The sequence below is a fragment of the Scyliorhinus canicula genome, chromosome 14, assembly GCF_902713615.1.
Source record: "Scyliorhinus canicula chromosome 14, sScyCan1.1, whole genome shotgun sequence".
Taxonomy (NCBI): Eukaryota; Metazoa; Chordata; class Chondrichthyes; order Carcharhiniformes; family Scyliorhinidae; genus Scyliorhinus; species Scyliorhinus canicula.
The window spans coordinates 101,663,194-101,686,536 of record NC_052159.1 but is presented as its reverse complement, the minus strand read 5'-3'; the positions used below and the strand labels follow the sequence as shown (position 1 = coordinate 101,686,536).

Below are 23,343 nucleotides of genomic sequence, written 5' to 3'. Positions count from 1 at the left end.
TGACTTTTGATCTGCAATGATGAGTGTTACGCCTTGTGGTTCCCAGAAGTCTGAAATAATCACGCTATTTTACACAAATGCAGAAGCTTTCGTCCAATGTGTTTTCACTCACAGTTCACCCACCCTGTATTGCGAATCAATATTATGGTTGCTTTGGTGCAGGCTGTAGTGCAGTAAGGAGTGATGTGGCATTCTGGAAACACATGACAGCGTATTTCCTAAATCCTTTTAGAATAATATAACACAACTGAGCAGAGTTGGCATGAATGCCAATGGTCCCCGGAACTTGCTGTTTCACATCGGGAACTACATAGATTATAGCAATTCCCAGATATAGATGTACCAATTTTTCTATGCTGCCACGCCCAGGCAACACATGCCAAATATTATCTCCCTCCTGCTACTGTATGTTTCAGAAATTGTGAAACAAATAGGTTAAAAGTGCATGCCCATTGATGCTTTGATTTGCATTTCTGAAATCGGCCGTTGCATAACATGCTTTCAAGTTTCTATTCTTTTCAAATAACTCCCTCGTGAACGACATCTGATCCTCAAACGGACCTCCGCAGAGAAGGCCGGTTCTATTTTCCTGACCTTGCCAGCACACGGTTTTCTGCCTCACCCCCCTCCTCCTGCTCTCGGTGTGTGACCCCTGGCGATTGCTGCTGGCTGCAGGGTACAGCAGCAGAAGGCGAGGAGCTGAGATCCGGGCTGCACGTTGGGCTGAGACGGGCGGGTAAATGGCTCTTCATCTGGACGACTCCTTCCCGTACCAGGGTCTTCTGCCGAAGAAGGAGACGGGCGCCGCGTCTTTCCTTTCCCGGTATCCCGAGTACGACGGCAGGGGGGTCCTCATCGCCGTCCTGGACACAGGAGTGGACCCGGGAGCACAAGGACTGCAGGTAAAGGCAGAGGCGACTGGTTGCAGGGTAGGCCCCGTGAAGCCTCGGCCTCTCGTACACAGCAAGCCACGTAGACATTTAGCACAAAATTCGATCGATTGGTCACCATTCATCTCGGAAGGAAGACATTGCTATCTTACACCACGTTTAATAATAATTTATTATTATTGACTCCATTCAGTATTGGTTTATAAATTATTGGATGATGATGATCGAGTCTGAACTGACCTCTTTCAAATGAACAGATTTAACACTTTGCCCTCACCCCCGACTGTACCGATTCGTGCACAATTATTCACGCATTTTATATTAACCCCGTTTAATTAGTGTAGCAGATGATAACTGTCTGGATTGAGTGTACTGGATATTGGGTTCACTGTTTGCATCCACTTTACTCAGTGCCATGAACTATTTATGTTTATTATCCTGACTAAAAGAAGGCTGTGGAGATATATCCATACCTTTGGTCAGCTGCAATAAAAGCTGGACTTGGGGTGGATTATAACGGTATTGTGCTCGCTTCCCAGTGACAGCTTTTCTCTGGACTAATGTACAAGGCGAATTGGAATGGGTTGATCTGGAACGGAATTTTGGGATGTAAATATTTTTTCCAGTCACCCTTTTAATTCTTAGCAAGACATCAAAATTACACTTTCATGTGCAGTTTGAAAGGTTGTATTTATATTATATTTTTGCATTTTGTCTATAATTGCCCGCAGAAACAGTTAATGGTCCATTTATAATATCATTTTGGAATAAACAGACAATGCAGTTTCCAATAGGACTCAAGATAAATTAAGTTCTTTTTCACGTCCCACGGAATATAATGTTACCCCCAACCCCAACCCGCCTCTTGACAAGTTAGAAACTGAAGGGAAAAACGAAAAGTTAGGGACACCTTTTAAATGTGGTGTTAATGAGGAACCCAGCTGTATACTCAACCTACAAAGGTGAAAAACAGGGTTCAGGTTAATTAAATCTTCTAAAATTAGATTGGTAAGTTTTTAAAGTGAAGCTTTGTTGAGGTCATTGTAGACATTTGATTTTTTTTTCATTTCACCTCTGTCAGCACATTTTGAATTGTTGTTGTATTAGAAGACCAAAATCTATTTTTAAATGTTTTACACTGGCCAAGCTGGAAATAATGCCTCCTACTTAATTATGTTTGATCATTCAAGTTATTTTTATTTAACTGACACCAGACAGAGTGTTTGTGAAAACTACTGAGCAACAGAAAGGTTTATGAGACAGAAGGAGCCCATTTGGCAATCCTAGCCGTGTCAATTGGTAAAAGTGTCTTCCAGTCCAATCTCCCTTTCCAGCTCTCAGACTAGAGCTCTGTAAGTTAAAGACGCCTCAAATGCATGTCCAGGTGCTTTTTGAAAATGTGCTGTTGGTTTCTGTCTCATTCACACTTTCGTATGAGTTTCAGAACACCACCACGCTCTGGTTGGCAAAATTACATTGCCATTCCCGCTAATCCTCCTGCCAATTTGTGCCCCCTGGTTATTGAACTCTCTGCAATCAGAAATTGGTCCTTCCACAGTATCTATGCCCCTCATACTTTTATACAGCTCAATTAAATCTCCCGCTCGCCGCCTTTTTCCAAAGAAAACAGCTCCAGTTTATCTTGTCATTCCTCATAGATAAAATGTTTCCGTCTCTGGCCACACTCCAGTAAATCTTTTCTGTACTCTAATATTATCACATCCTTCCTGTAATGTGGTGACCAGACTGAAGGGTTCTATGTGTAGTCCAACTAGTTTTTTTATACGTTTCTACCATACCTCCCAATAAAACAAAGTATCCTGTATACTTTCTTGACTACCTTATCAACTGTCCTGCACCAGCAGGGATCTGTGAACGTGCATTCCAAGGTTCTTCTCTTTCCAGAATCCTATCATTTATGGTGTAATCCCTTGCCTTGTTTTTGTCGTCCTCAGATTTATTAGATTGAATCCCATTTACCTACTTTCTGTCCATCTGTGCAGTCTATTGACTTCTTCCTACAGTCTACAGTGTCATCTGTGGGACCCTATTGGAAACCCTTGCATATCAACCATAACTCTTTGCTTTCTGCAATTGAGCCAGTTTTGGATCCAACTTGTCACTTTCCCTTGAATCCCTTGAGCTTTTAATTTACTGATTAATCTGCCATGTCAAAAGATTTTCTAAAATCCATGATTCATGTAGACTGCATCAAATACTCTACTCTCGTTGACCCTCCTTGTTATTTCCTCAAAAAATTGAATCACGTTAGTCAGAAATGGCCTTCCCTTAACAAATTCATGCCGACTGCCCTTGATTAATTTGTTTTTTTTAAATAAATTTAGAGGACCCAATTCTTTTTTTCCAATTAAGGGACACTTTAGTTTGGCCAATCCACCTACCCTGCACATCTTTGGGTTTCATAGAACAGTACAGCACAGAACAGGCCCTTCGGCCCTCAATGTTGTGCCGAGCAATGATCACCCTACTTAAACCCACGTAACCCGTATACCCGTAACCCAACAATCCCCCCATTAACCTTACACTACGGGCAATTTAGCACGGCCAATCCACCTAACCTGCACATCTTTGGACTGTGGGAGGAAACCGGAGCACCCGGAGGAAACCCACGCACACACGGGGAGGACGTGCAGACTCCACACAGACAGTGACCCAGCCGGGAATCGAACCTGGGACCACTGGAGCTGTGAAGCATTGATGCTAACCACCATGCTATCGTGAGGCCCAGGGTTGTGGGAGTGAGACCCACACAGACACAAGGAGAATGTGCAAACTCCATGTGGACAGTGTCTGGGGCCGGGATCGAACCGGGTCCTCAGTGCCATGAGGCAACAGTGCTAACCACTCTGCTACCATGCTGCCCCGCCCTTGATTAACTTCTGACTCTAAATCGCAATTTATATTTATTGTCACGTGTACCGAGGTACAGTGAAAAGTATTGTTCTGCGTGCATACAGTCCAGGCAGGTCGTTCCATACATGAAAAATGTAGGACATATGATAAATATATACAGCTTCTCAGAATTTTTCAATTGTCCACCATCAAGGTTCGACTGATAGGTCTGTATTTACTTGTACTATCCCTTGTACTACAGCAGTATAGCATTAGAAATCCTCCAATAATACCTCTGTAGCTGGAGAGGATTGGAAAAAGGTGGTCAAAACCACTGCTATTTCTTCCCTTGCTTCCTTTAACAGCCAAAGCAAAACTTGAAATTTTCAAATCCATTGGTGAAGTATTATTTGTAGTCAAACAATTTTATATGTATCTGTGTGAATCATATTGATTGTCGGGTATTTCTCCCTTTAGTGCTGCATCTAGTGACCTGAGAGACCAGTGGTTTAAATTTTCCACCGGAGTGAAAATGTTGCCATTGCTCTCATAGTAGTCTGTAGCTTGCTGTGGGACTCCTCAATAGTGGGACACCTCAGAAATCAAGCAGGGCCTTGTGTGGGGTAGAGACTGGGGGAATGGGGGGAGAGGAATATTGGGGAATGGGGTAGAGGGAGCATGGGGTAGAGGATTGTGGGGAGAAATGGAGTCCAGACAGTGGCGGGGGTCTCGAGGAGACTAGAGTCGGCATAGACCACAGCTTTTCCTACAGAGCAAAGAACAGTAGCATGCGATTAATGGAAGTGCGGAGCAACCAGTAAAGGAGTAACTGAATCCTGTCGACCTTAATGTGAATAAATAATGAAAAATTGTTTTCACTGGTAGGCAAATCGGGACCGAGTAACATAAACAAGGGAGTAGAATGTGTTTTTGAACTGAAGGCTATTAGTTTTTAAGAGACTTCCTCACCTGTGGCTCTTGAGTTAGAGGTTAAAACATAATTTCGAAAACAAATATTTGAAAAGAAGGTTGCTCCAGCAACTGTGGAGGTCCTATGCATTTCCTCCCAAAATCTCTCCACATCTGTTTCCTTCTCTAAGAAGCATCTTAAACTTACCTCCTTGACCAATCTTTTGGTCATCAGACCTTGGATTTCCTTTTGAGACCTGAGTTGAATCTTCCTGCTCTTCACGCCGATGGGATCTTCTGGTCCTGCCAATAGCGGACCCCCACCTCGGGGTTCTTGGTGACAAGGGCTGGAATCCATGGGAGATCCCCTTGATAGTGGCAGGACCAGAAGACCCTGCCACTGGCCAACGGCAGGCTCCTCCCGCCGCTGAGAAACACACTGCAGAGGAGGCCAGAGAATACCGCCCTTGGAGTCAATTTTGCTGTGATGTGTCTTGGGCTATTTTAGTGCATAAAGTGCCATACAAATGAAAGTTGTTGGCATCAGTATCAGTGAATTATTGTATTAATGCTACTTATAAAGAGGGAAATTGAGTGCAATTTCAGTAAATTATGCAATTACTAATATAATTAAAATTCTCCCACCTTTGGTTTCCGCACTGAAAATTGCTCTTCCCCTTTTGGTTGCCTCTCCTTCCTGTCCTGGATTTATTCTCTTGCCTGGGGGTGTCCTGATTCTTGGAACTAGTTATGACAACAGCTAATGTGCAAGCACAAGCAAAAATACTCAACTATATTGTACCCAACTGTTGTATAGTATTTATAGAAGCCACAGGATCAATCCTCCAAGAATGACTCCAACTAGAATTGGCAAATTTACCTGGGCTTTATAAGTGGAGGCATAGAGTACAATACTGAGGACGTCTGTTAAATCTTTACAAATCCCTGGTTGCATAAATTTAAATGGCATAAAAACAGGCCATTTGAGTCCAGACTGTCCATGCCGGTGTTTACAATTCTCCCATCTTTACCCATCTGAATCTATCATTGTAATCATCTCCCTCATATGCTTGTCTAGCTTCCTTGTTATTTTCTTAAATTTGTAAAAATATAACACAAAAATCTGCATGTGTTAAATTATGGATTGACACTCAACTTTGACATAGAATGTAGAGAGACAAAATATGTGTGAAATAAATTGATATACTATATAATAAAATATGCATCAGCTAGAGTGTTGTATTCAATTCTGAACACTACACTTAGAAAAGGTGTAAAGGCCTTTAAGAGGGTGCGTAGATTTACAAGGTTGGTACTAGAGATGAGGGACCTCAGTTATGTTGAGTGAAGCAATTTGCTCTTCTTGCCTCAGCAAAGGTTAAAGGGAAATTTAACTGAGTTTTTCAAAATCCTGGAAGATTTTGATTGAAGAAATAAGGCAAAACTGTTATTATTGGCAAAAGTGTTGATAACTGGAGGATACAAATGTAAAATAATTTCCAAATTAACCTGAGTGGGGATGATCTTTTTATGTAGTGCATTGCTGTAGTCAAGAATTCAATGCCTGAATTCTGTCAGAAAACAATCAAAACTAACTTTCAAAAGGGAATTGGAAGAATATTTGAAAAGAGAAACTTGCATGGCCGTGGGAAGTTTGGAGGGCAGTGGATATTCCTGTCAGTCTGTCGGCACAGGTACAATGGGCTGAAAGGCCCCCTTTTGATCAAATGATTCTTTGAGAATAGTGAATTCATCTGAAGCTCATCAGTCTGCTCTTTCAGCAAAGGCTTTAATCCAGGTGTAATGACTTAGGCCAAGCCTTTGCGATTGGCCAATTAGAATATGAGTTCCCTGATTAGTTGCCCAACCAGGAAGCCCCTTTCTCTGTATATAGCAGGGAGTGTCCGATCCTCTGCACTCCCGGTGTAGATAGCAAGCGGAATGACCTAGTTGTTTGGCTGTTGGTCTTTGTAAATAAAAGGAATTCTGGTGAAGAGATTTCTGCCTCCGTGAACTTATTATGCAGCATGGTAGCACAAGTGGATAGCACTGTGGCTTCACAGCGCCAGGCTTGATTCCCCGCTAGGTCACTGTCTGTGCGGAGTCTGCACGTTCTCCCCGTATCTGTGTGGATTTCCTCCGGGTGCTCCGGTTTCCTCCCACAGTCCAAAGACGTGCAGGGTAGGTGGATTGACCATGATAAATTGCCCTTGGTGACCAAAAAGGTTAGGAGGGGTTATTGGGTTGTGGGGATAGGGTGGAAGTGAGGGCTTAAGTGGGTCGGTGCAGACTCGATGGGCCGAATGGCCTCCTTCTGCACTGTATGTTCTAAATCTATGTCTATTAGTGGTGACGAGATAAACGGAACGACCCGAAGGAAGCTGCTAGTTAGCAGCTGCAGCATATTGAGGGTAAGCCACTGACAGGTAAACTCCTTTATTCGGGAAGTTGGACTCTTTTGACCCTGCAGTGGAAGACTGGGCCCAATACGTAGAGCGGATGAAGTACTTCTTTACAGCAAACAATATAATTCTGGATGAAAAGCAACGGGTCATTCTGCTGACCATGTGGGGGCCGGCAGCTTTTGACATTATGTGCAGTCTCACTTTTCCAGAGGCACCGGACACAAAAACTTTCCAGGAATTGACGAACTTGGTAAAAGACCCAAAACCACCCCTGATCCTGTGAAGGTACCGATTTTACTCGACATTCCGTGACACTGGGTAGTCAGTTACAAACTTTTTAACAAGGTTAATGCGATTAGCAGAAGCTTGAGAATTTGGCCTGACGCAGAACTGCTCCCAAGCAAGGGAATATTAGGTCCAGACAGACAGCCCCTGCAGCCTTTCGGCCAGCAAAATATTGTAGTTGTTGCCAGAGATCGGAGCCAGAGCGGAGAAATAGAAGCCCAAATCCAACGTCTTGGAGAAGGACACGTAGGCCAGGGTACAGGAGAATGCACGCCTGAGAGGTCCCGCCAACTCTGACGAGGAACAACTAAATTGTGTAACGATGGTTAAATCAAATCCCATTAAATTATCCATAAGGTTGAATGGACGTCCCACACTAATAGAAGTCGACACCGGAGCAGCCGTATCAGTGATAGGGGAAACAGTGTTTAATAAAATTCGCACTAGACCCCAACCCTTATCCCTAACTAGGACCTCGGCAAAACTGAGGACATACACAGGGAGTGTTGGGCACAATACATCTACCTGTGGCTTATGGAGAGTAACTGGTTAGGCTGCCTTTAATGGCAGTGAAAGTTGCAGGACTGAGCTTATTGGGACAAGACTGGCTAAAAGAGATCCAGCTGGATTGGGTAAACATTTTCCAGCTGAAAAATGGTCGCTCGCGCGAACTCCTGTGTAGATACCCATAGGTTTTCCGAGAAGGGCTCGGAACAATAAAGGGAGCAAAGGCAACATTGCGTGTAGATCCAGAGGCAGTCCCAAAATTCTACAAGGCCCGACCAGTACCCTTCGCATTAAGGCAGAAAGTCTGTGCGGAGTCTGCACATCCTCCCCGTGTGTGCGTGGGTTTCCTCCGGATGCTCCGGTTTCCTCCCAAAGATGTGCAGGTTAGGTGGATTGGCCATGATAAATTGTCATTAGTGTTGGGTGGGGTTACTGGGTTATGGGGATAGGGTGGAGTGGATGTGTTGACCTTGGTAGGGTGCTATTTCCAAGAGCCGGTGCAGACTCGATGGCCCGAATGGCCTCCTTCTGCACTGTAAATTATATGATATGAAGTCAATACTTCATATCATATAATATGAAGGGAATAATAACACCGGTCCAGTTTGCAGAATGGGCGGCATCCGTGATGCCTATCCTTAAGCCGGACGGCTTGGTCTGCCTTTGTGGAGATTAATCGCTACTCACAACTGGACAAATACCCAATTCCTGGATTGAGGATTTGTATGCAAAGCTGGTTGGAGGACTCTTAGTCTTAAAGCTGGATATGAGCCACGCATAACTAAAACTGAAGCTGGACCTAGAGTCACAAATTCTCAACGATAAACACCCTGAAAGGCCTTTTTCAGTATACAAGATTACCCTTCGGGGTATTGTCGGCCTGTGCGATTTTCCAGAGGGCAATGGAGAATATATTGCAAGGGCTACCACAAGTCGCCATTTACCTGGACCTGTCCCCATTACGGCAAAAACAAAAGCAGAACACCTGCAAAAGTTGGAGGAAGTCCTTAGGAGGTTTTCAGCAACAGGCGTGTGTGTCAAAAGAGTGAGAAATGTGTTTTTCTAGCACCTCAAGTAACTTATCTGGGGTACAAGGTTGACAAGACAGGGTTGCACCCTTTGGAGGATCGGGTCAGGGCAATTAAAGAATCCCCGGCCCCCACCACAATCCAGGAGTTAAGATCTTTTTAAGGACTGGTGACGTACTACGGAAGTTCATACAGAACAGGACTTCCATTCTGGACCCCCTACACCAATTACTAAAAAAGGGGCAAGCCCGGGAGTGGTCCGCCCGCCAAGACAGGGCTTTCAAGAAGATAAAATAACAGCTCTCCTCAGAACGCCTTGGCACACTACAACCCCAGGAAAGAGTTGGTGCTCACTTACGACACGTCTCCGTATGGCGTGGTGCAGAGGGCAAAACGGACAGGAACGGCCTATAATGTTTGCTTCGAAAGGGAAAATGCTGGAAAATCTCAGCAAGTCTGGCAGCATCTGTAGGGAGAAAAAAGAGCTAACGTTTCGAGTCCGATGACTCTTTGTCAAAGCTAACAGACAGAGAGAGTGGGAAATATTTATACTGTGGAGTGGGAAACTGGGTGCTAATGGCCACAGATACCAAGGGGAAAGAGTGTTAATGGCAGTCCCCAGAGAGGACAAAAGATGTGAAAGGTCAAACAGCAGGGAAACAGTTTGAAACATTAGCTCTTTTCTCTCCCTACAGATGCTGCCAGACCTGCTGAGATTTTCCAGCATTTTCCCTTTCGTTTCAGATTCCAGCATCCGCAGTAATTTGCTTTTATATAGTGTTTGCTTCCTGGACGCTGGCAGCAGCAGAGCGAAAGTACGCCCAAATTGAAAAAGAAGGATTGACTGTGATCTTCGCGGTCAAGAAATTTCCCTAGTACCGATGTGGACGGAAAATCTCTATAATCACAGACCACAAGCCATTGCTGTGTTTGCTAAAAAAAGACAAAGCGGTGCCACCAATAGCTTCGGCCCGGATCCAATGTTGGGCCCTACTACTGGCGGCGTGCCAGTATTAGCTGGAGCATCGGCCGGGAACCCGGGTGGCAAACGCTGATGCACTAAGCAGGCTGCCATTACTGGACACCCCGCCATTAGTACCCAAAATAGAGGAAACTGTAATAGCATTACATTTCCTGGACACCCTTCCAGTGGCCGCACAAAACATTTGTTTGTGGACTCAAAAGGGACCCGCTTTTATCAAAAATAAAACGCATGGTGCTACCTTGGGAGATGGAAAGACAGGTCCAGGCGTAATTCCACCCTTATTGGTGCAGAAGAAAGCAGATCACTGTGGAAGACTGGATACTGTTATGGGGAGCTCGAGTAATAGTTTCAAGTCAAGGTCGACGAGCCGTACTGGCTGAACTACATCATGGACACCCTAGAGTCTCAAAAATGAAGATGCTGGCAGGAGCTATGTATGGTGGCCGGGCTTGGACACAGACATAGCGGCATTGGTAGATCGGTGCCAAGAATGCCAACAAGGGCAGAAGGACAAGCTGCACCCATGGGAATGGCCAGGTAGACCATGGTCGCGACTTCATGTCGATTTTTGCAGGTCCGTTTATGGGTTCAATGTTTTTGTAACAGTAGACACAAATTCCAAATGGCTCGATGTCTACAAAATGAACTCTGCAAATTCAGCAGCTACCATCGAAAAACCTCGCACCTCATTTACAACGCATGGTATCTCGGAGGTGTTAGTTTCAGATTATTGATCAGTTTTCACCAGCCAGGACTTCACAAAATTCATGACGTGAAATGGCATTCGGCACAAAAGAACGGCACCATACCACCCGGCATCAAATGGGTTGGCGGAGAGAGCCCTCCAGACCCCAGAGTCGTGTTGAAAAAGCAGTCAGCAGCATCATTAGACACAAAACTGATGCGCTGGCTATTCCACTATAGGACAACCCCACACGCCACAACGGGAATAGCACCGGCGGAGTTACTCATTGGCAGACAACTCTGAACCAGGCTGAGTCTACTATTCCCAAATTTAGGCAGAAGAGTAGAACGACAACAAGGCCCAATGCAGGGGCCACAACAACATTCACCGAGAAAGGGAGTTCAACGCGGGTGAAAAGGTATGGGTCAGAAATCATGTCAATGGCCCCACATGGGTAGCAGGAACAGTCAAGACCAGGACAGGACCTGTGTCGTATGAGATACGTGTGGGACAACATGTAATAAAAAAGCACCTGGACCCCGGGTTCATTTCCTCCCCCCGGAGCAGACTCAGACCAGTATACCGAGGACCGGGGAGAGTTCACCCCCACAAACTATTCACGCTCCTCTGACACCACTGGTGAGGACATCGGATTCAGACATGGACACAATGGATGATGCTGCAGCCGTCCCCCTGCCGCCGGAGGAAAGGGGCAAACCACTCCTCGGGCGCTCCCATCGGAAAAGACGGGCGCCTAGCCCCCTACGTCGGAGGCCGAAGTGGAGGATCTGGACCCGGCGCAGAATAAAAGCAGGAGACCCGTGAGTCACGAGGACCACGGGGGCTTCTCAGACTTTGGGTGGGGGGAGGGGGGGTTGCAATGACTTGGGCCAGGCCTTTGAGATTGGCCAATTAGAATATGAGGTCCCTGATGAGGGAACCCCTTTCTCTGTATATAACAGGGAGTGTCAGATCCTCTGCACTCCCAGTGTAGACAGCAAGCTGAATGCACCTGGTTATTCGGCTGTTGGTTTTGTAAATAAAAGGATTTCTGGTGAAGGGACTTCTGCCTCCGTAAACTTATTACACCAAGAATTGGTTGTATTAAATAAATTAATATCTCTGCAAAAGGATAAAGAAAGAAATTGGACCAATATGTTAGTGTCTGAGGGTTTAAATGCAAAATCTGTTTTTTCTTTTAAACCCATCAAGACAAAAAGTGTCAAACAGCTGCATTGTGCTGAGCACAAATTTGAAGGCACTGTATTTAAATGTAAGTCGCTGATTGTGGAAATGTTTGTCAAATGTTCAATTATTCATCTTGCCAACCCTTCTTTTTAAAATCCTTTTTAAGAACAAAATAGAAACAAAGTAGAATGTCGTATTACTAGAATCTTTGGCCATTCAGTAATAGAAATAGAAATTTACAGTGCAGAAGGAGGCTCATCGAGTCTGCACCGGCCCTTGAAAAGAGCACCCCGCCCAAGCCTATGCCTCCATCCTATCCCCATAAGTCAGGAACCCCACCTAACCTTTTTTTTGGACACCAAGGGCAATTTATCATGGCCAATCCACCTAATCTGCACATCTTTCGACTGTGGGAGGGACCCGGAGGAATCCCAAGCAGACAAGGGGAGAACGTGTAGACTCTACACACAGTGACCCAAGCCGCGAATCAAACATGGGACCCTGGAGCTGTGAAGCAACTGTGCTAACCAGTGGGCTCTCACATGTAATCAGTGCATGATTACACTAAAAGGAAGTGCTAAACACGTGTCTATATAAGATGAAGGAGACAAGGTAACACATTGGTTAGCACTGTTGTTCGATTCCCGACTTGTGTCACTGTCTGTGCGGAGTCTGCACATTCTCTCCATGCCTGCATGGGCTTCCTCCGGGTGCTCCGGTTTCCTCCCACAAGTCCCGAAAGACATGTAGTTCGGTAATTTGGACGTTCTGAATTCTCCCTCTGTGTACCTGAACAGGTGCCTGATTGTGGCGACTAGGGGATTTTCACACTAACTTCATTACAGTGTTAATGTAAACCTACTTGTGACAATAAAGATTATTATTTTCTTTTAGCAGGATAGTGCTCTCTAACCTCTAGGGTTGTTCACTGATACTCAAGCTTGTAATAAAGAAAGTACCCAAAGCCATCTTATTTTTTTTCACGTCACGGCCAAATTTTTGTTTGAGCCAAGGAAAATCTGAGCTGTTATACCTTTACAGCTTGCACGGTGTTGAGACACCCAAGTTAGGTGAAAATTGGGAGCATTTCATCAACGACAGTTCTACTGAATACTGTCGGTTATTTTCAGTGAAAGAGATTGTCCAAGTGAACTTACTTTAATTGCAAAACACTCCCAATTTTCACCTAACTTGATGTTTCAACATTGTCTTTTAGCACGATTAATACTTGATGAAAAGAACTGCGTCATTTTTCAAAACGTTTCCTATGTTTAGAACTTGCCACATTGAATTATGGCTTAAAATAAATACTGTAGTCTGTAACGTGGCTGTTTGCTGGAAGTAATTATTGTTATGATAATTACCAACAATTGTGATCTTGAAACTATAAATAAACTTTCTTTACAGGTCACAAGCGATGGAAAGCCGAAAATTATTGACATCATTGACACCACAGGCAGTGGGGATGTGAACACATGTACAGTATTAGAGCCAAAAGATGAGACAATTATTGGCCTTTCAGGAAGGACGCTTAAGGTAATAATAGTGTACTGTTAAAGGATTGTAATTCTTGTGCTATTTATATTTCCAAACAACATAAACAATATGGGCAGGAGTTTCCATTGGGTTGTGCTGGATTATCCAGTGCAATTTGCCCCCAAATCACTCAGACAAGTGTAAAAGATTGAGGAATTATAGGGGTAAACTGCATCCAGCGCAATCTAGAGTCTGATCATTTACACTAGTTTTGAAAAAACATCTTACTGGAAGCCAACCCTGTCCATAAAACTGGCCAGCCTCTAGACTGAATTTTTAATTAATAATAATTTTTATTGTCACAAGCAGGCTTACATTAACACTGCAATGAAGTTACTGTGAGAAGCCCCTAGTTGCCACTAGGCGCCTGTTCGGGTACACTGAGGGAGAATTCAGAATGCCCAATTCACCTCCTTATTTGAGCAATATTATTGGAACTCCGATCATTTCAGTTCACTGAGATTTTACCCCCAATAAACAGCGGCAATTCGGATGTATTACAAATACTGAATATGCAAATAATGTGCACAGAATGAGCTCCGGATTGATGTCATAAGACATGAAACATTTGCGCATTAAGTAGCAGAGCAGAATCAGGGACAGACAATAGTCTGCCCTTTTTTAGATAAAGTGGGTGGCCCTAAAAAGAGCCTTTGGGTCATTAGATTAAAGAATGGTCTCTTCGCATCTTCCTGGTGCCAGCGCTGGAATTAATGACCATTGCATGTTTCCACTAACTGCGCTTATTTACAGTCTTTCGAGAAGTCTCTTAACTTTTTTAAGCACAATTTACATTCATTTTTTTGAAAGATATTTTATTCCAAGCACACCATTTCAACAAAACATGCAGTCCATCAAAGCATAGCTAACAGTTTGTTCAGATTTTCCCCCACCCACCACGACGAACAGCTCCTCAAATTAAGTCATGAACAGCCTCCACCGCACTTCAAAGCTCTCTTCTGACCCCTGAGAGCGAACTTAATCTTCTCCAGCCAGGGAAAATCGTATAGGTCGCCCAGCCAGGGCGCCACCCCGGTGGCATAACCGCCCTTCAATTCAATCAGAGAGACAAAGGCCATGACATCTGCTCCAGCTGCCCAGGCTCCTCCGAAACCCCAAAAATAACCGCCATAGGGTCCGGACTGACCTAGGCCTCCACTGTTCTGGATAACGTCCTGAACACTGCCTCCCTAAAACTCTCCAGTTTCTCGCAGCCCCAGAGCATGTGAGCATGATTCGCGGACCCCCGCCCACACAATGACATTACTAAACAAGTATTAAAGTTTCAAGTCTTTTAGATTTACTGGGAAACTGACTACCATAAACCAACCTAACAAGCAAATGGGTCTGTATATCTTTTAATGTCATTGAGTTATTTAAAATTGGGTAATTCACAGGTTGTTGACTGGGCTCTCTGATTAAGAATGCTTGTTTTTTGTGATAAATTAGCTTTCAGTTGTAAATTAGTTTTCAGTTGTATTAGTAAAACTGCACCAGGTTATTATATCCAGGAGTATTTTTGATGCAAAATTATTTTAAAACTTCATGTTATGAAATGCTGCCCGATTGCATCAGTTTGTACAAGATATACGAATAAGATTTTTTAATCTTTTTAATTTTAGAGTACCCAATCCTATTTTTCCCAATTAAGGGCAATTTAACGTGGCCAATTCACCTCCCCTGCACATCATTTTGGGTTGAAATTAAATTAAATGAAAATCGCTTATTGTCACAAGTAGGCTTCAAATGAAGTTACTGTGAAAAGCCCTGAGTTGCCACATTCCGGCGCCTGTTTGGGGAGGCTGGTACAGGAATTGAACCGTGTTGCTGGCCTGCCTTGGCCTGCTTTCAAAGCCAGCGATTTAGCCCTGTGCTAAACAGCCCCTATGTGCAGGTTGTGCAGACATGGGGAGAATGTGGAAACTCCACACAGACAGTGACCCGGGGCCAGGATCGAACCTAGGTCCTCGGCGCCTTGAGGCAGCAGTGCTAACCACTGCGCCACCGTGCTGATATGCGAATAAGTTAGTGGAAATTTGAGAAGAAAAAACTTGGCTCACCAATTGGATTCAGAGCAATAAACTGTTGGTCTGTGTGGATGTACAGTTGTGAGGGTTTAAATACCCATGAGCCACTCCAGTCTTCTTGTCATAATTTGACATCCTCAACCTGATTATTGTGGTGTAGGTAGAATCCTAGATTATTTGAGGGTCACAAAGCCATGCTTATGCCGTGATTTTAATACTGGACAGGGCAAAGAGGCCCCAAGTCTGCCTCAGCCACACGTTGTTGGTTTTATTCTGAGCCACATGTTAGCTGGAGCTAATCGGCATCCCCATCCCCTTACTTTGTCATAAACCTCAAACACACTTTATATAATTATTGTATATACACGTAATGCATTCCCATACTTTTAATAATTCATTCTGTACTTTTTTTTTTACTTTTAGAGTACCCACTTAATTTTTTCCAATTAAGGGGCAATTTAGCGGCCAATTCACCTACTCTGCACATCTTTGGGTTGTGGGGGAGAAACCCACGCAAACACGGAGAGAATGTGCAAACTCCACACGAACAGTGACCCAGAGCCGGGATCGAACCTGGGACCTCAGCGCCATGAGGCCGCAGTGCTAACCCACTGCGCCACTGTGCTGCCCCATTCATTCTGTACTAAACGTTACATTATTATTCCATTTATTTACTCCCAAGTAATTCCAGTGAAGTTGGACACATAAGCTTACAATGTAAAACAGATCTGTTATATTGATTTCAATACACAACACCTGTGTTTGATTGAAAACTCTTTGTAAAATGAGCATTCATTTATATAATTCCTTTCATGACCTTAGCACAATAATTTCCGTCATTCGTACTAAACTTTTGGTTCGTCTGTAGATTTCCTCTTTTTTTCCATGATTGACTGTTTAGTACTGTTTTAATGTGGAGACGTTTAGCAGCCAAAATGCACATTGTAAGATTCGCAAATGAGTAAGTGTTCAAATAATCTGTTTTGGTGGGAGAAGTATTCGCTAGGATACAGGGCAAGCTTCCCTGTCTCTCTTCAAATAATTATTGTGTTCTTTTACATGTACCTGAAAGTTTTGTGTCTCATTTAAAAGGCACTGCAGCCTAAATTATGCGCTCAAACCTTTGGAGTAGGGCTTGAACCAACAATTTTCTAACCACTGTATCATAACTGACATGTTTACCTGCAAGTGCCTGCCAGTCCTGCAGGTGGCCACAGTATGACAGTCAATGGCAACTTTTATTTTTTAAATAAATTTAGAGTGCCCAATTCTTTTTTTCCCAATTAAGAGGCAATTTAGCATGGCCAGTCTACCTACCCTGCATATCTTTTGTGTTTGTGGGGTGAAACCCATGCAGCCATGGAGAGAATGTGCAAACTCCAAACGAATCGTGGCCCAGGGCCAGGAATCGAACCCGGGTCCATGGTGCCGTGAGGCAGCGGTGCTAACCACTGTGCCACCATGCCGCCCAGCATTTATTTAGAATGAGTCTATCACTCTATAATTATGAATATGGATCAATTGGTGATTTTTTTTAATCAATCTTTTTTCTTCTGAAGTTTCTATGTCCAAAATAAAGGTGCTTATTTTGCAATAACATTATTTAATTAATCCACTGATTTGTCTGTTAACAAAGTCATCAGCTTCTTCCAATAGATGTTTTTCCTAGAATTGTGCCTCTGTGAACTGGCATTGGATTTTTCTGTCTGAACACTTGAAGAGGCTGGTTTAGCACAGTGGGCTAAACAGCTGACTTGTAATGCACAACAAGGCCAGCAGCACGGGTTCAATTCCTCTACCGGCCTCCCTGAACAGGCGCCGGAATGTGGCGACTCGGGGCTTTTCACAGTAACTTAATTGAAGCCTACTTGTGACAATAAGCAATTATGATTGTTAGTGTGCCCATTTTCTGCTGCATTCGCTGTTTTTTTTACACTTTGCCATAATTTTTTAAACAACAGCACAAATTTCAAAAACGTTATTGTAGTGGGATTTATATTGAGTGGTTTTAGTAGATGATGTGTGTGTGTGAGAAATGATGGAAAAGCAATAGTGTTTTGATCACATGTTTAACATTTTTGTTGCATAAGTTTGAGAAAGTTAATTAAGGGGAGAGACAAGGAAACTGGGACCAGAAAAAGAGGTGCAAGAATGTTTTTGTGCTAATAGTCAATTATTTTTCTGAAAAACAATTTATTAAGGCATTAATAATTTTATATTACCCAACCACCACCTCTGCTGATAGTTAGTTTTCTCCGAAGAAGTCGACAAAAGGCTGCCACCTCCGGACAAACCCTGGCATTAACCCTCTTAGGGCGAACATTATTTTCTCCAGTTTGAGAAACCAAGCTATGTCACTAAGACAGATCTCTGAATTCGGGGGCTTCGAGTCCCTCCACGCTCACAATATCCGTCTCCGGGTTACCAAAGAGGAAAGACCAAGACGTCAGCCTCCCTCACCCCCTGGACTCCTGGATCTTCCGACACTCTGAAAATCGCCACCACTGGACTCGGCACCACCCTTGTTTTTAACGCCGTGGACATGACATCTGTAAAACCCTGCCAAAATCCCCTTAGCTTTGGATATGCCCAAAACATATGGACATAGTTTGCTGGCCCTCCTGCACATCTCGCACATCTGTCCTCTATCCCTAAAAACTTGCTCATCCGGGTCACCGCCATGTGTGCCTGGTGAACGACCTTAAACTGAATCAGGCTGAGCCTGGCACATAATGAGGACGTGTTGACTCTGCTTAACGCATCCGCACAAAGACCTGCCTCTATCTCCCCCAACCCCCCCTTGCTCATCTTCCCATTTGCGCTTTAGCTCCTCTGTCTGCGTTTCCTCCGACTCCATGAGTTCTTTATAAATATCCAAAACCTTCCCCTCTCCCACCCCCGTTCTGGAAACTACCCTGTCCTGTATCTCCCGTGGCGCTAGGAGCGGAAAGGTCGAAACCTGCCTTGGCAAAAAATCCCCTACCTGCAGATATCTGAAACAATTTCAAGCTGGCAGCTCAATTTTCTCCTCTGAATCCTTCAAACAGGGGAAGCTCCCATCTATAAATAGATCCCCCATCCTCTCAATCCCTGCTCTCTGCCATCTCCGAAAGCCCCCATCCAGCCTTCCCGGTACAAACCGATGGTTTTGCCAATTGGAGCCCAGACCGATGTTCTCTCCGCACTCGTATGCTTCCCACTGCCCCCAGACTCTCGAGGCCGCCACTACCACCGGGCCTGTGGAGTACCCGGCTTGCGAGAACGGCAAAGGTGCTGTTACCAATGCCCCCAAACTTGTGTTCTTGCATGATGCCGCCTTTACTCGCTCCCATAATGCCCCCACTTCCTAATTCCTAATAATGGCTATATTTGCCGTCCAGTAATAGCTGCTAAAGTTCAGCAGCGCCAACTCACCCTCTCCTCGGCCACACTCCAGCAACACTTTCTTCACTCGAGGGGTGTTACCCGCTCAGACAAAGCCCAAAATCACAAAAAGCCCTTGTTTACTCATTTTAAAAAGGCCCATGGGATAAAAATGGGGAGGCACTGAAAAACAAGCAGAAACCTCGGGAGGACCGTCATTTTCACGGTCTGTACTCTGCCTGCCAGTAACAGCGGGAGCATGTTCCACTTTCGAAAATCTTTATTCATCTGTTCTACTAGCTGGGTCAAATTTAGTTTATGCAACAGCCCCCAGTCCCGTGCCACCTGGATTCCCAAATGATGAAAGCTCCCTCCCACCACTCTGAGTGGCAGCTCTCCCAATCTCCTCTCCTGTCCCCTTGCCTGGATCGCAAACATCTCACTTTTCCCCATATGCAATTTGTATCCCGAAAACCGGCCAAGTTCCCCTAACATCCTCATAATCTCTCTCGTACCCCCCTAACAGGTCGGAAATATACAGGAACAGGTCGTTGGCTTATAGCGAGACCCCGTGTTCTACCCCCCCCCCCCCCCCCCCCCCTCCCCCTCTGACCAGACCAACCCCTTCCAGTCCCTTTAAGCTCTTGGTGCCATCGCCAGTGGCTCTATGGCCAACACGAACAACAGTGCGGAGAGGGGGTATCCCTGCCTAGCCCCCCGGTGCAATTTAAAATAGTCCGACGTCACCTGAATCGTTCGGACCCTCACCACCAGTGCCTGGTACAACAATCGGACCCAATCAATAAAGCCCCACCCAAACCCAAACCGTTCCAACACCTACCACAAATAGTTCCATTCCACCCGGTCGAAGGCCTTTTCTACTTCCACCTCCCTCCCCTCTGGGGGCATCATGATCACATTTAAGAGCCTTCTAACGTTAGCCGTTAGCTGCCTGCCCTTAACAAACCCCGTCTGGTCCTCTCCTATCACCTCTGGGACACAATCTTCTATCCTTGAGGCCAAGATTTTAGCCAACAGTTTGGCATCAACATTCAATAAGGAGATTGGCCTGAATGACCGGCATAGCTCAGGGTCCTCATCCCGTTTCAGGATCAGTGAGGTTGAGGCCTGTGATATTGTCGGGGAAGAATCCCCGCTTCCTTGCCTCATTAAACGTCCTCACCAACAGTGGGCCCAGCATCTCCGAGAACGTTGTGTAAAATTCCACTGGATAGCCGTCCGGTCCCGGGGCCTTAGCCGACTGCATGGCCTCTAGACCTTCTACTATTTCTTCAATCCTGATCAGGGCTCCCAGCCCATCCACCAACCCTTCCTCCATCCTCGGAAACTCCAGCCCTCCCAGAAACTGCCTCATCCCTTCCACCCCAGCTGGGCTTCCGACTCATATAACCGGCTGTAAAACTCCTTAAACGCCCCGTTCACCCCTGCTGGGTCCAAGACTGTGTTCCCAGCTCGGTCCTTAACTTTACCTGCCTCCCTTTTCCTTAGCTGGTCTGCAAGCATTCTGCTGGCCTTCTCTCCATACTCATATATTGCCTCCCTCAGCTGCTCCACCAGCTTCCCCATAGACAACAGACCAAACTCCAGCTGGAGATTCCACCACTCCTTCAATAACCCTGCCTCCAGGGCCTTCTGGTATCTCCTGTCTAACTGGAGTATTTCCCCAACCAACCTATCTCTGCTCTCTCCACCTTCCTCCTGTGGGCCTGTATCGATATTAGTTCCCCTCTAACCACTGCCTTCAGTACTTCCCAAACCATTGCTGGCGAGACTTTCCCGCTGCCGTTTATTTCCAGATAGTTCTGGATGGACTCCCTCACACGCCCGCACAGCCCCTCGTCCGCTAACAGTCCTACGTCCAATCTCCATTGTGGTCGCTGGCCCCCCTCTTTGCACACCTGTAGATCCACCCAATGTGGGCCATGGTCTGTCACAGCAATTGGCGAATACTCGGTATCAACCACCCCGCCAGGATAACCCTGTTCAGGATTTTAAAAATCATTCTGGAAGTATACTTTATGTACATGCAAAAAGAAAGAAAACTCCTTCGCTCTTGGCCGACCAAACCTTCATGGGTCTATCCCACCCATCTGCTCCATGAACCCCTTTAGTTCCTTCACCATTGCTGGCACCCTCCCTGTCTTTGAGCACGACCCGTCCAACCTTGGATCAATGACCATATTAAAGTCCGTCTCCCCGCCGCCATGATCAGCTTGTGTGAATCCGTCTTATAAACTCTACATCATCCCAGTTTGGTGCGTAGACATTCACGAGCACCACCAGTGTACCCTCCAGCTTCCTGCTGACCGTGATATACCTGCCCCCTATATCTGTAACTATTTTCCCCGCCTCAACTGACACCAGTTTATTAATCAGGATCGCGGCCCTGCTAGTCTTAAGAGTCCAACCCCAAGTGAAGTACCTGCCCGACCCACCCCTTCCTCAATCTGGTCTGATCTGTTACCCTCAGGTGTGTCTCCTGTAGCATTGCCACGCCGGCCTTCAATACCCTCAAATGCGCAAACATGCGAGCCCTCTTAACCGGCCCATTCAGCCCTCTAACGTTCCACGTGAGCCTGACCGGGAGGCATCTCGCCCCTCCCTTCCAGCCGATCAAACATTACCCTTCTTAGGCCAGTCTCCAGCTCGCGCCCCCGCAGGCCCGCCCTTCGGCATCCTCCATCCTCGACTTCCCATTTGTCTCCCAGCAACAATCCCTCCCTGTCAGCAGAGCGATGTCCACCCCCTCCCCACCCCCCTATTAGCAGCACAACAATTCCAACCCCCTTTAGCAAACTTATCATCTGCTCACCCCCCCCCCCTCTTAGCCTGGTAGCTCTCTCCCCCCCCCCCCCCCCCCATGGTGCCAACCATTCTACCCACTAGTGTTCCCCCGCCCTCCCCCACTCACACATACATATTCAAAAAACACAGTTCCAACAAAACACATAGAAAAGGCAAAAAAGATCCATTCACCCTGTTCTCCCACTTGCAGCTCCGTGTCTGCTTGGCCCACCGCTAAATCTGTTCTTTATCCAGGAACCGGTGCATTCGCACCACCATCGCCCTCGGCGGCTCGTTCACACGCGGTCACCTCGCAAGCATTCTGTGCGCTCTATCTACTGCCAAGGGTCGAGCAAACACCCCATCACCCATTAATTTTTCTAACATATTCGCCACATAGGCCCTTGCGTCCATTCCCTCACAGCCCTCAGGGAGGCCGACGATCCTCAAGTACTGTTGGCGGGACCTGCTCTCCAGGTCCTTCACCTTCACCTGCAGCTTCTCTGCTGATCCCTCATCAGCCCCACCTGTAACTCCAGCGCAGTAAGATGTCCCTCGTGCTCGACCACCTTCTCCTCAACCTTCTGGATCGCCCGACCGTGGGCTTCCAGCCCCTGCTTCACTCGGTCAATCAATGCCTTGATTGGGTCTCGTCCTTCCTCCTTTTGATTGGCGAAACTCGCCTGAATAAATTTCATCAGCTGCTCCGCTGACCACTGGGCTGCTGAGCCAGTACCCTGCCCCTCTGCCATGTTTTTCTGTGCTGTGGGTTTTACACTGCCTTTTGTACTCTATTTTTCCTTCTTGTACTACCACTTCTGGTCATCGTCTCCATATACTGGTGTGGGATTCTTCCTCACTGTCCCATCCACTTGATTTTTCAAATAAAAATCTGGAAAAGGTCTGTCACGAGCCGGAACTACCAAACAGATACTTCACGTTAAAAGCAGACAAATCATATTGGCTTTATTTTGTTGTCAGTTAGAAAAGCTCAATGTGATTTACTTACGTCTGTGAGATGGGAAAAGAGGGGCGAATTTTATGGAGCCCACCAGAGCGGGAAACGTGGCATCCGTGGTGTCTGCATTAGGCATATTCTGATATTTTGATTTCCTGACAGCGAAGTTGAGATGCGGAGATGAAAGTCGGTGTGTTTGTTGCGTGTCAATCCTCAGTCTAGCCTTTGGTGAGTTTATCCTTGGTAGCTCCAGCTCGTGACGGACCTTTTCCCCAGACTTTTATTTGAAAAATCGGTAGTGGATGGGACAGTGGGGAGTAATACATGTGCATGCCATAAATACTCATTGATGTAAAACTTAACAAAAACTTAACTTCACTATATCTCCTCCATTATGCGCGCATCCAACTAAGTGCCCAATTAAGCAATTGGAGCACTGAACAGCCAGCTAGGGCACTGAACGAATAGGCAAACCATTTGGGATAAAAATCACTTAATGGCCAGAGTCTCTGCTCAGCAGTCGCCAGTGCTGCCTAGGAACCCATGACCCCAAATTATCAGCTCAGGACTGCGAGCAATCCTCAATCTTTAGAATGAAGAGAGAAGGATGAGTCAGGAATGAGAGGGTTGTGAGAAAGAGAATGTGAACAAAAATGTATTCATTTAATGCTTCTTCAGATTTCAAAAGGACCAGTTAAGTTTTGAATTCGCAAATTAGTTGTATTTTTTTGACATTAGTAGTCAATTGTATTCCCTTATACTAGTGAGACAGATTCTAACTTATTTCTAAGGAAGGGAACAAATGGAAGCAATACAAAACAACACAAATTAGATGTCAATCCTTGTCAGTGGTAGCATTCTTACCTCTGAATTAAAAAGTGGGATTCAAGTCCATTTCAAAGACCTGAGCACATGAGTG

The 23,343-nt window shown here is 45.5% G+C and overlaps 1 protein-coding gene across 4 annotated transcripts in view; it reads left to right on the top strand.

Moving 5' to 3' along the window:
* Positions 1-266: 266 nt before the first annotated feature.
* tpp2 (tripeptidyl peptidase 2) overlaps positions 267-23,343 on the top strand; it is a 189,453-nt gene continuing 166,376 nt past the window's right edge. For 2 of the 4 annotated variants that reach the window (XM_038818143.1, XM_038818142.1), the window contains exons 1-2: positions 267-902; positions 13,143-13,271. In XM_038818143.1, the coding sequence (XP_038674071.1) occupies positions 741-902; positions 13,143-13,271 (291 nt within the window). In that variant the 5' untranslated portion in view covers positions 267-740. The remainder of the gene's footprint in view (positions 903-13,142; positions 13,272-23,343) is intronic. The other 2 variants (XM_038818140.1, XM_038818141.1) reach the window with 2 other exon arrangements.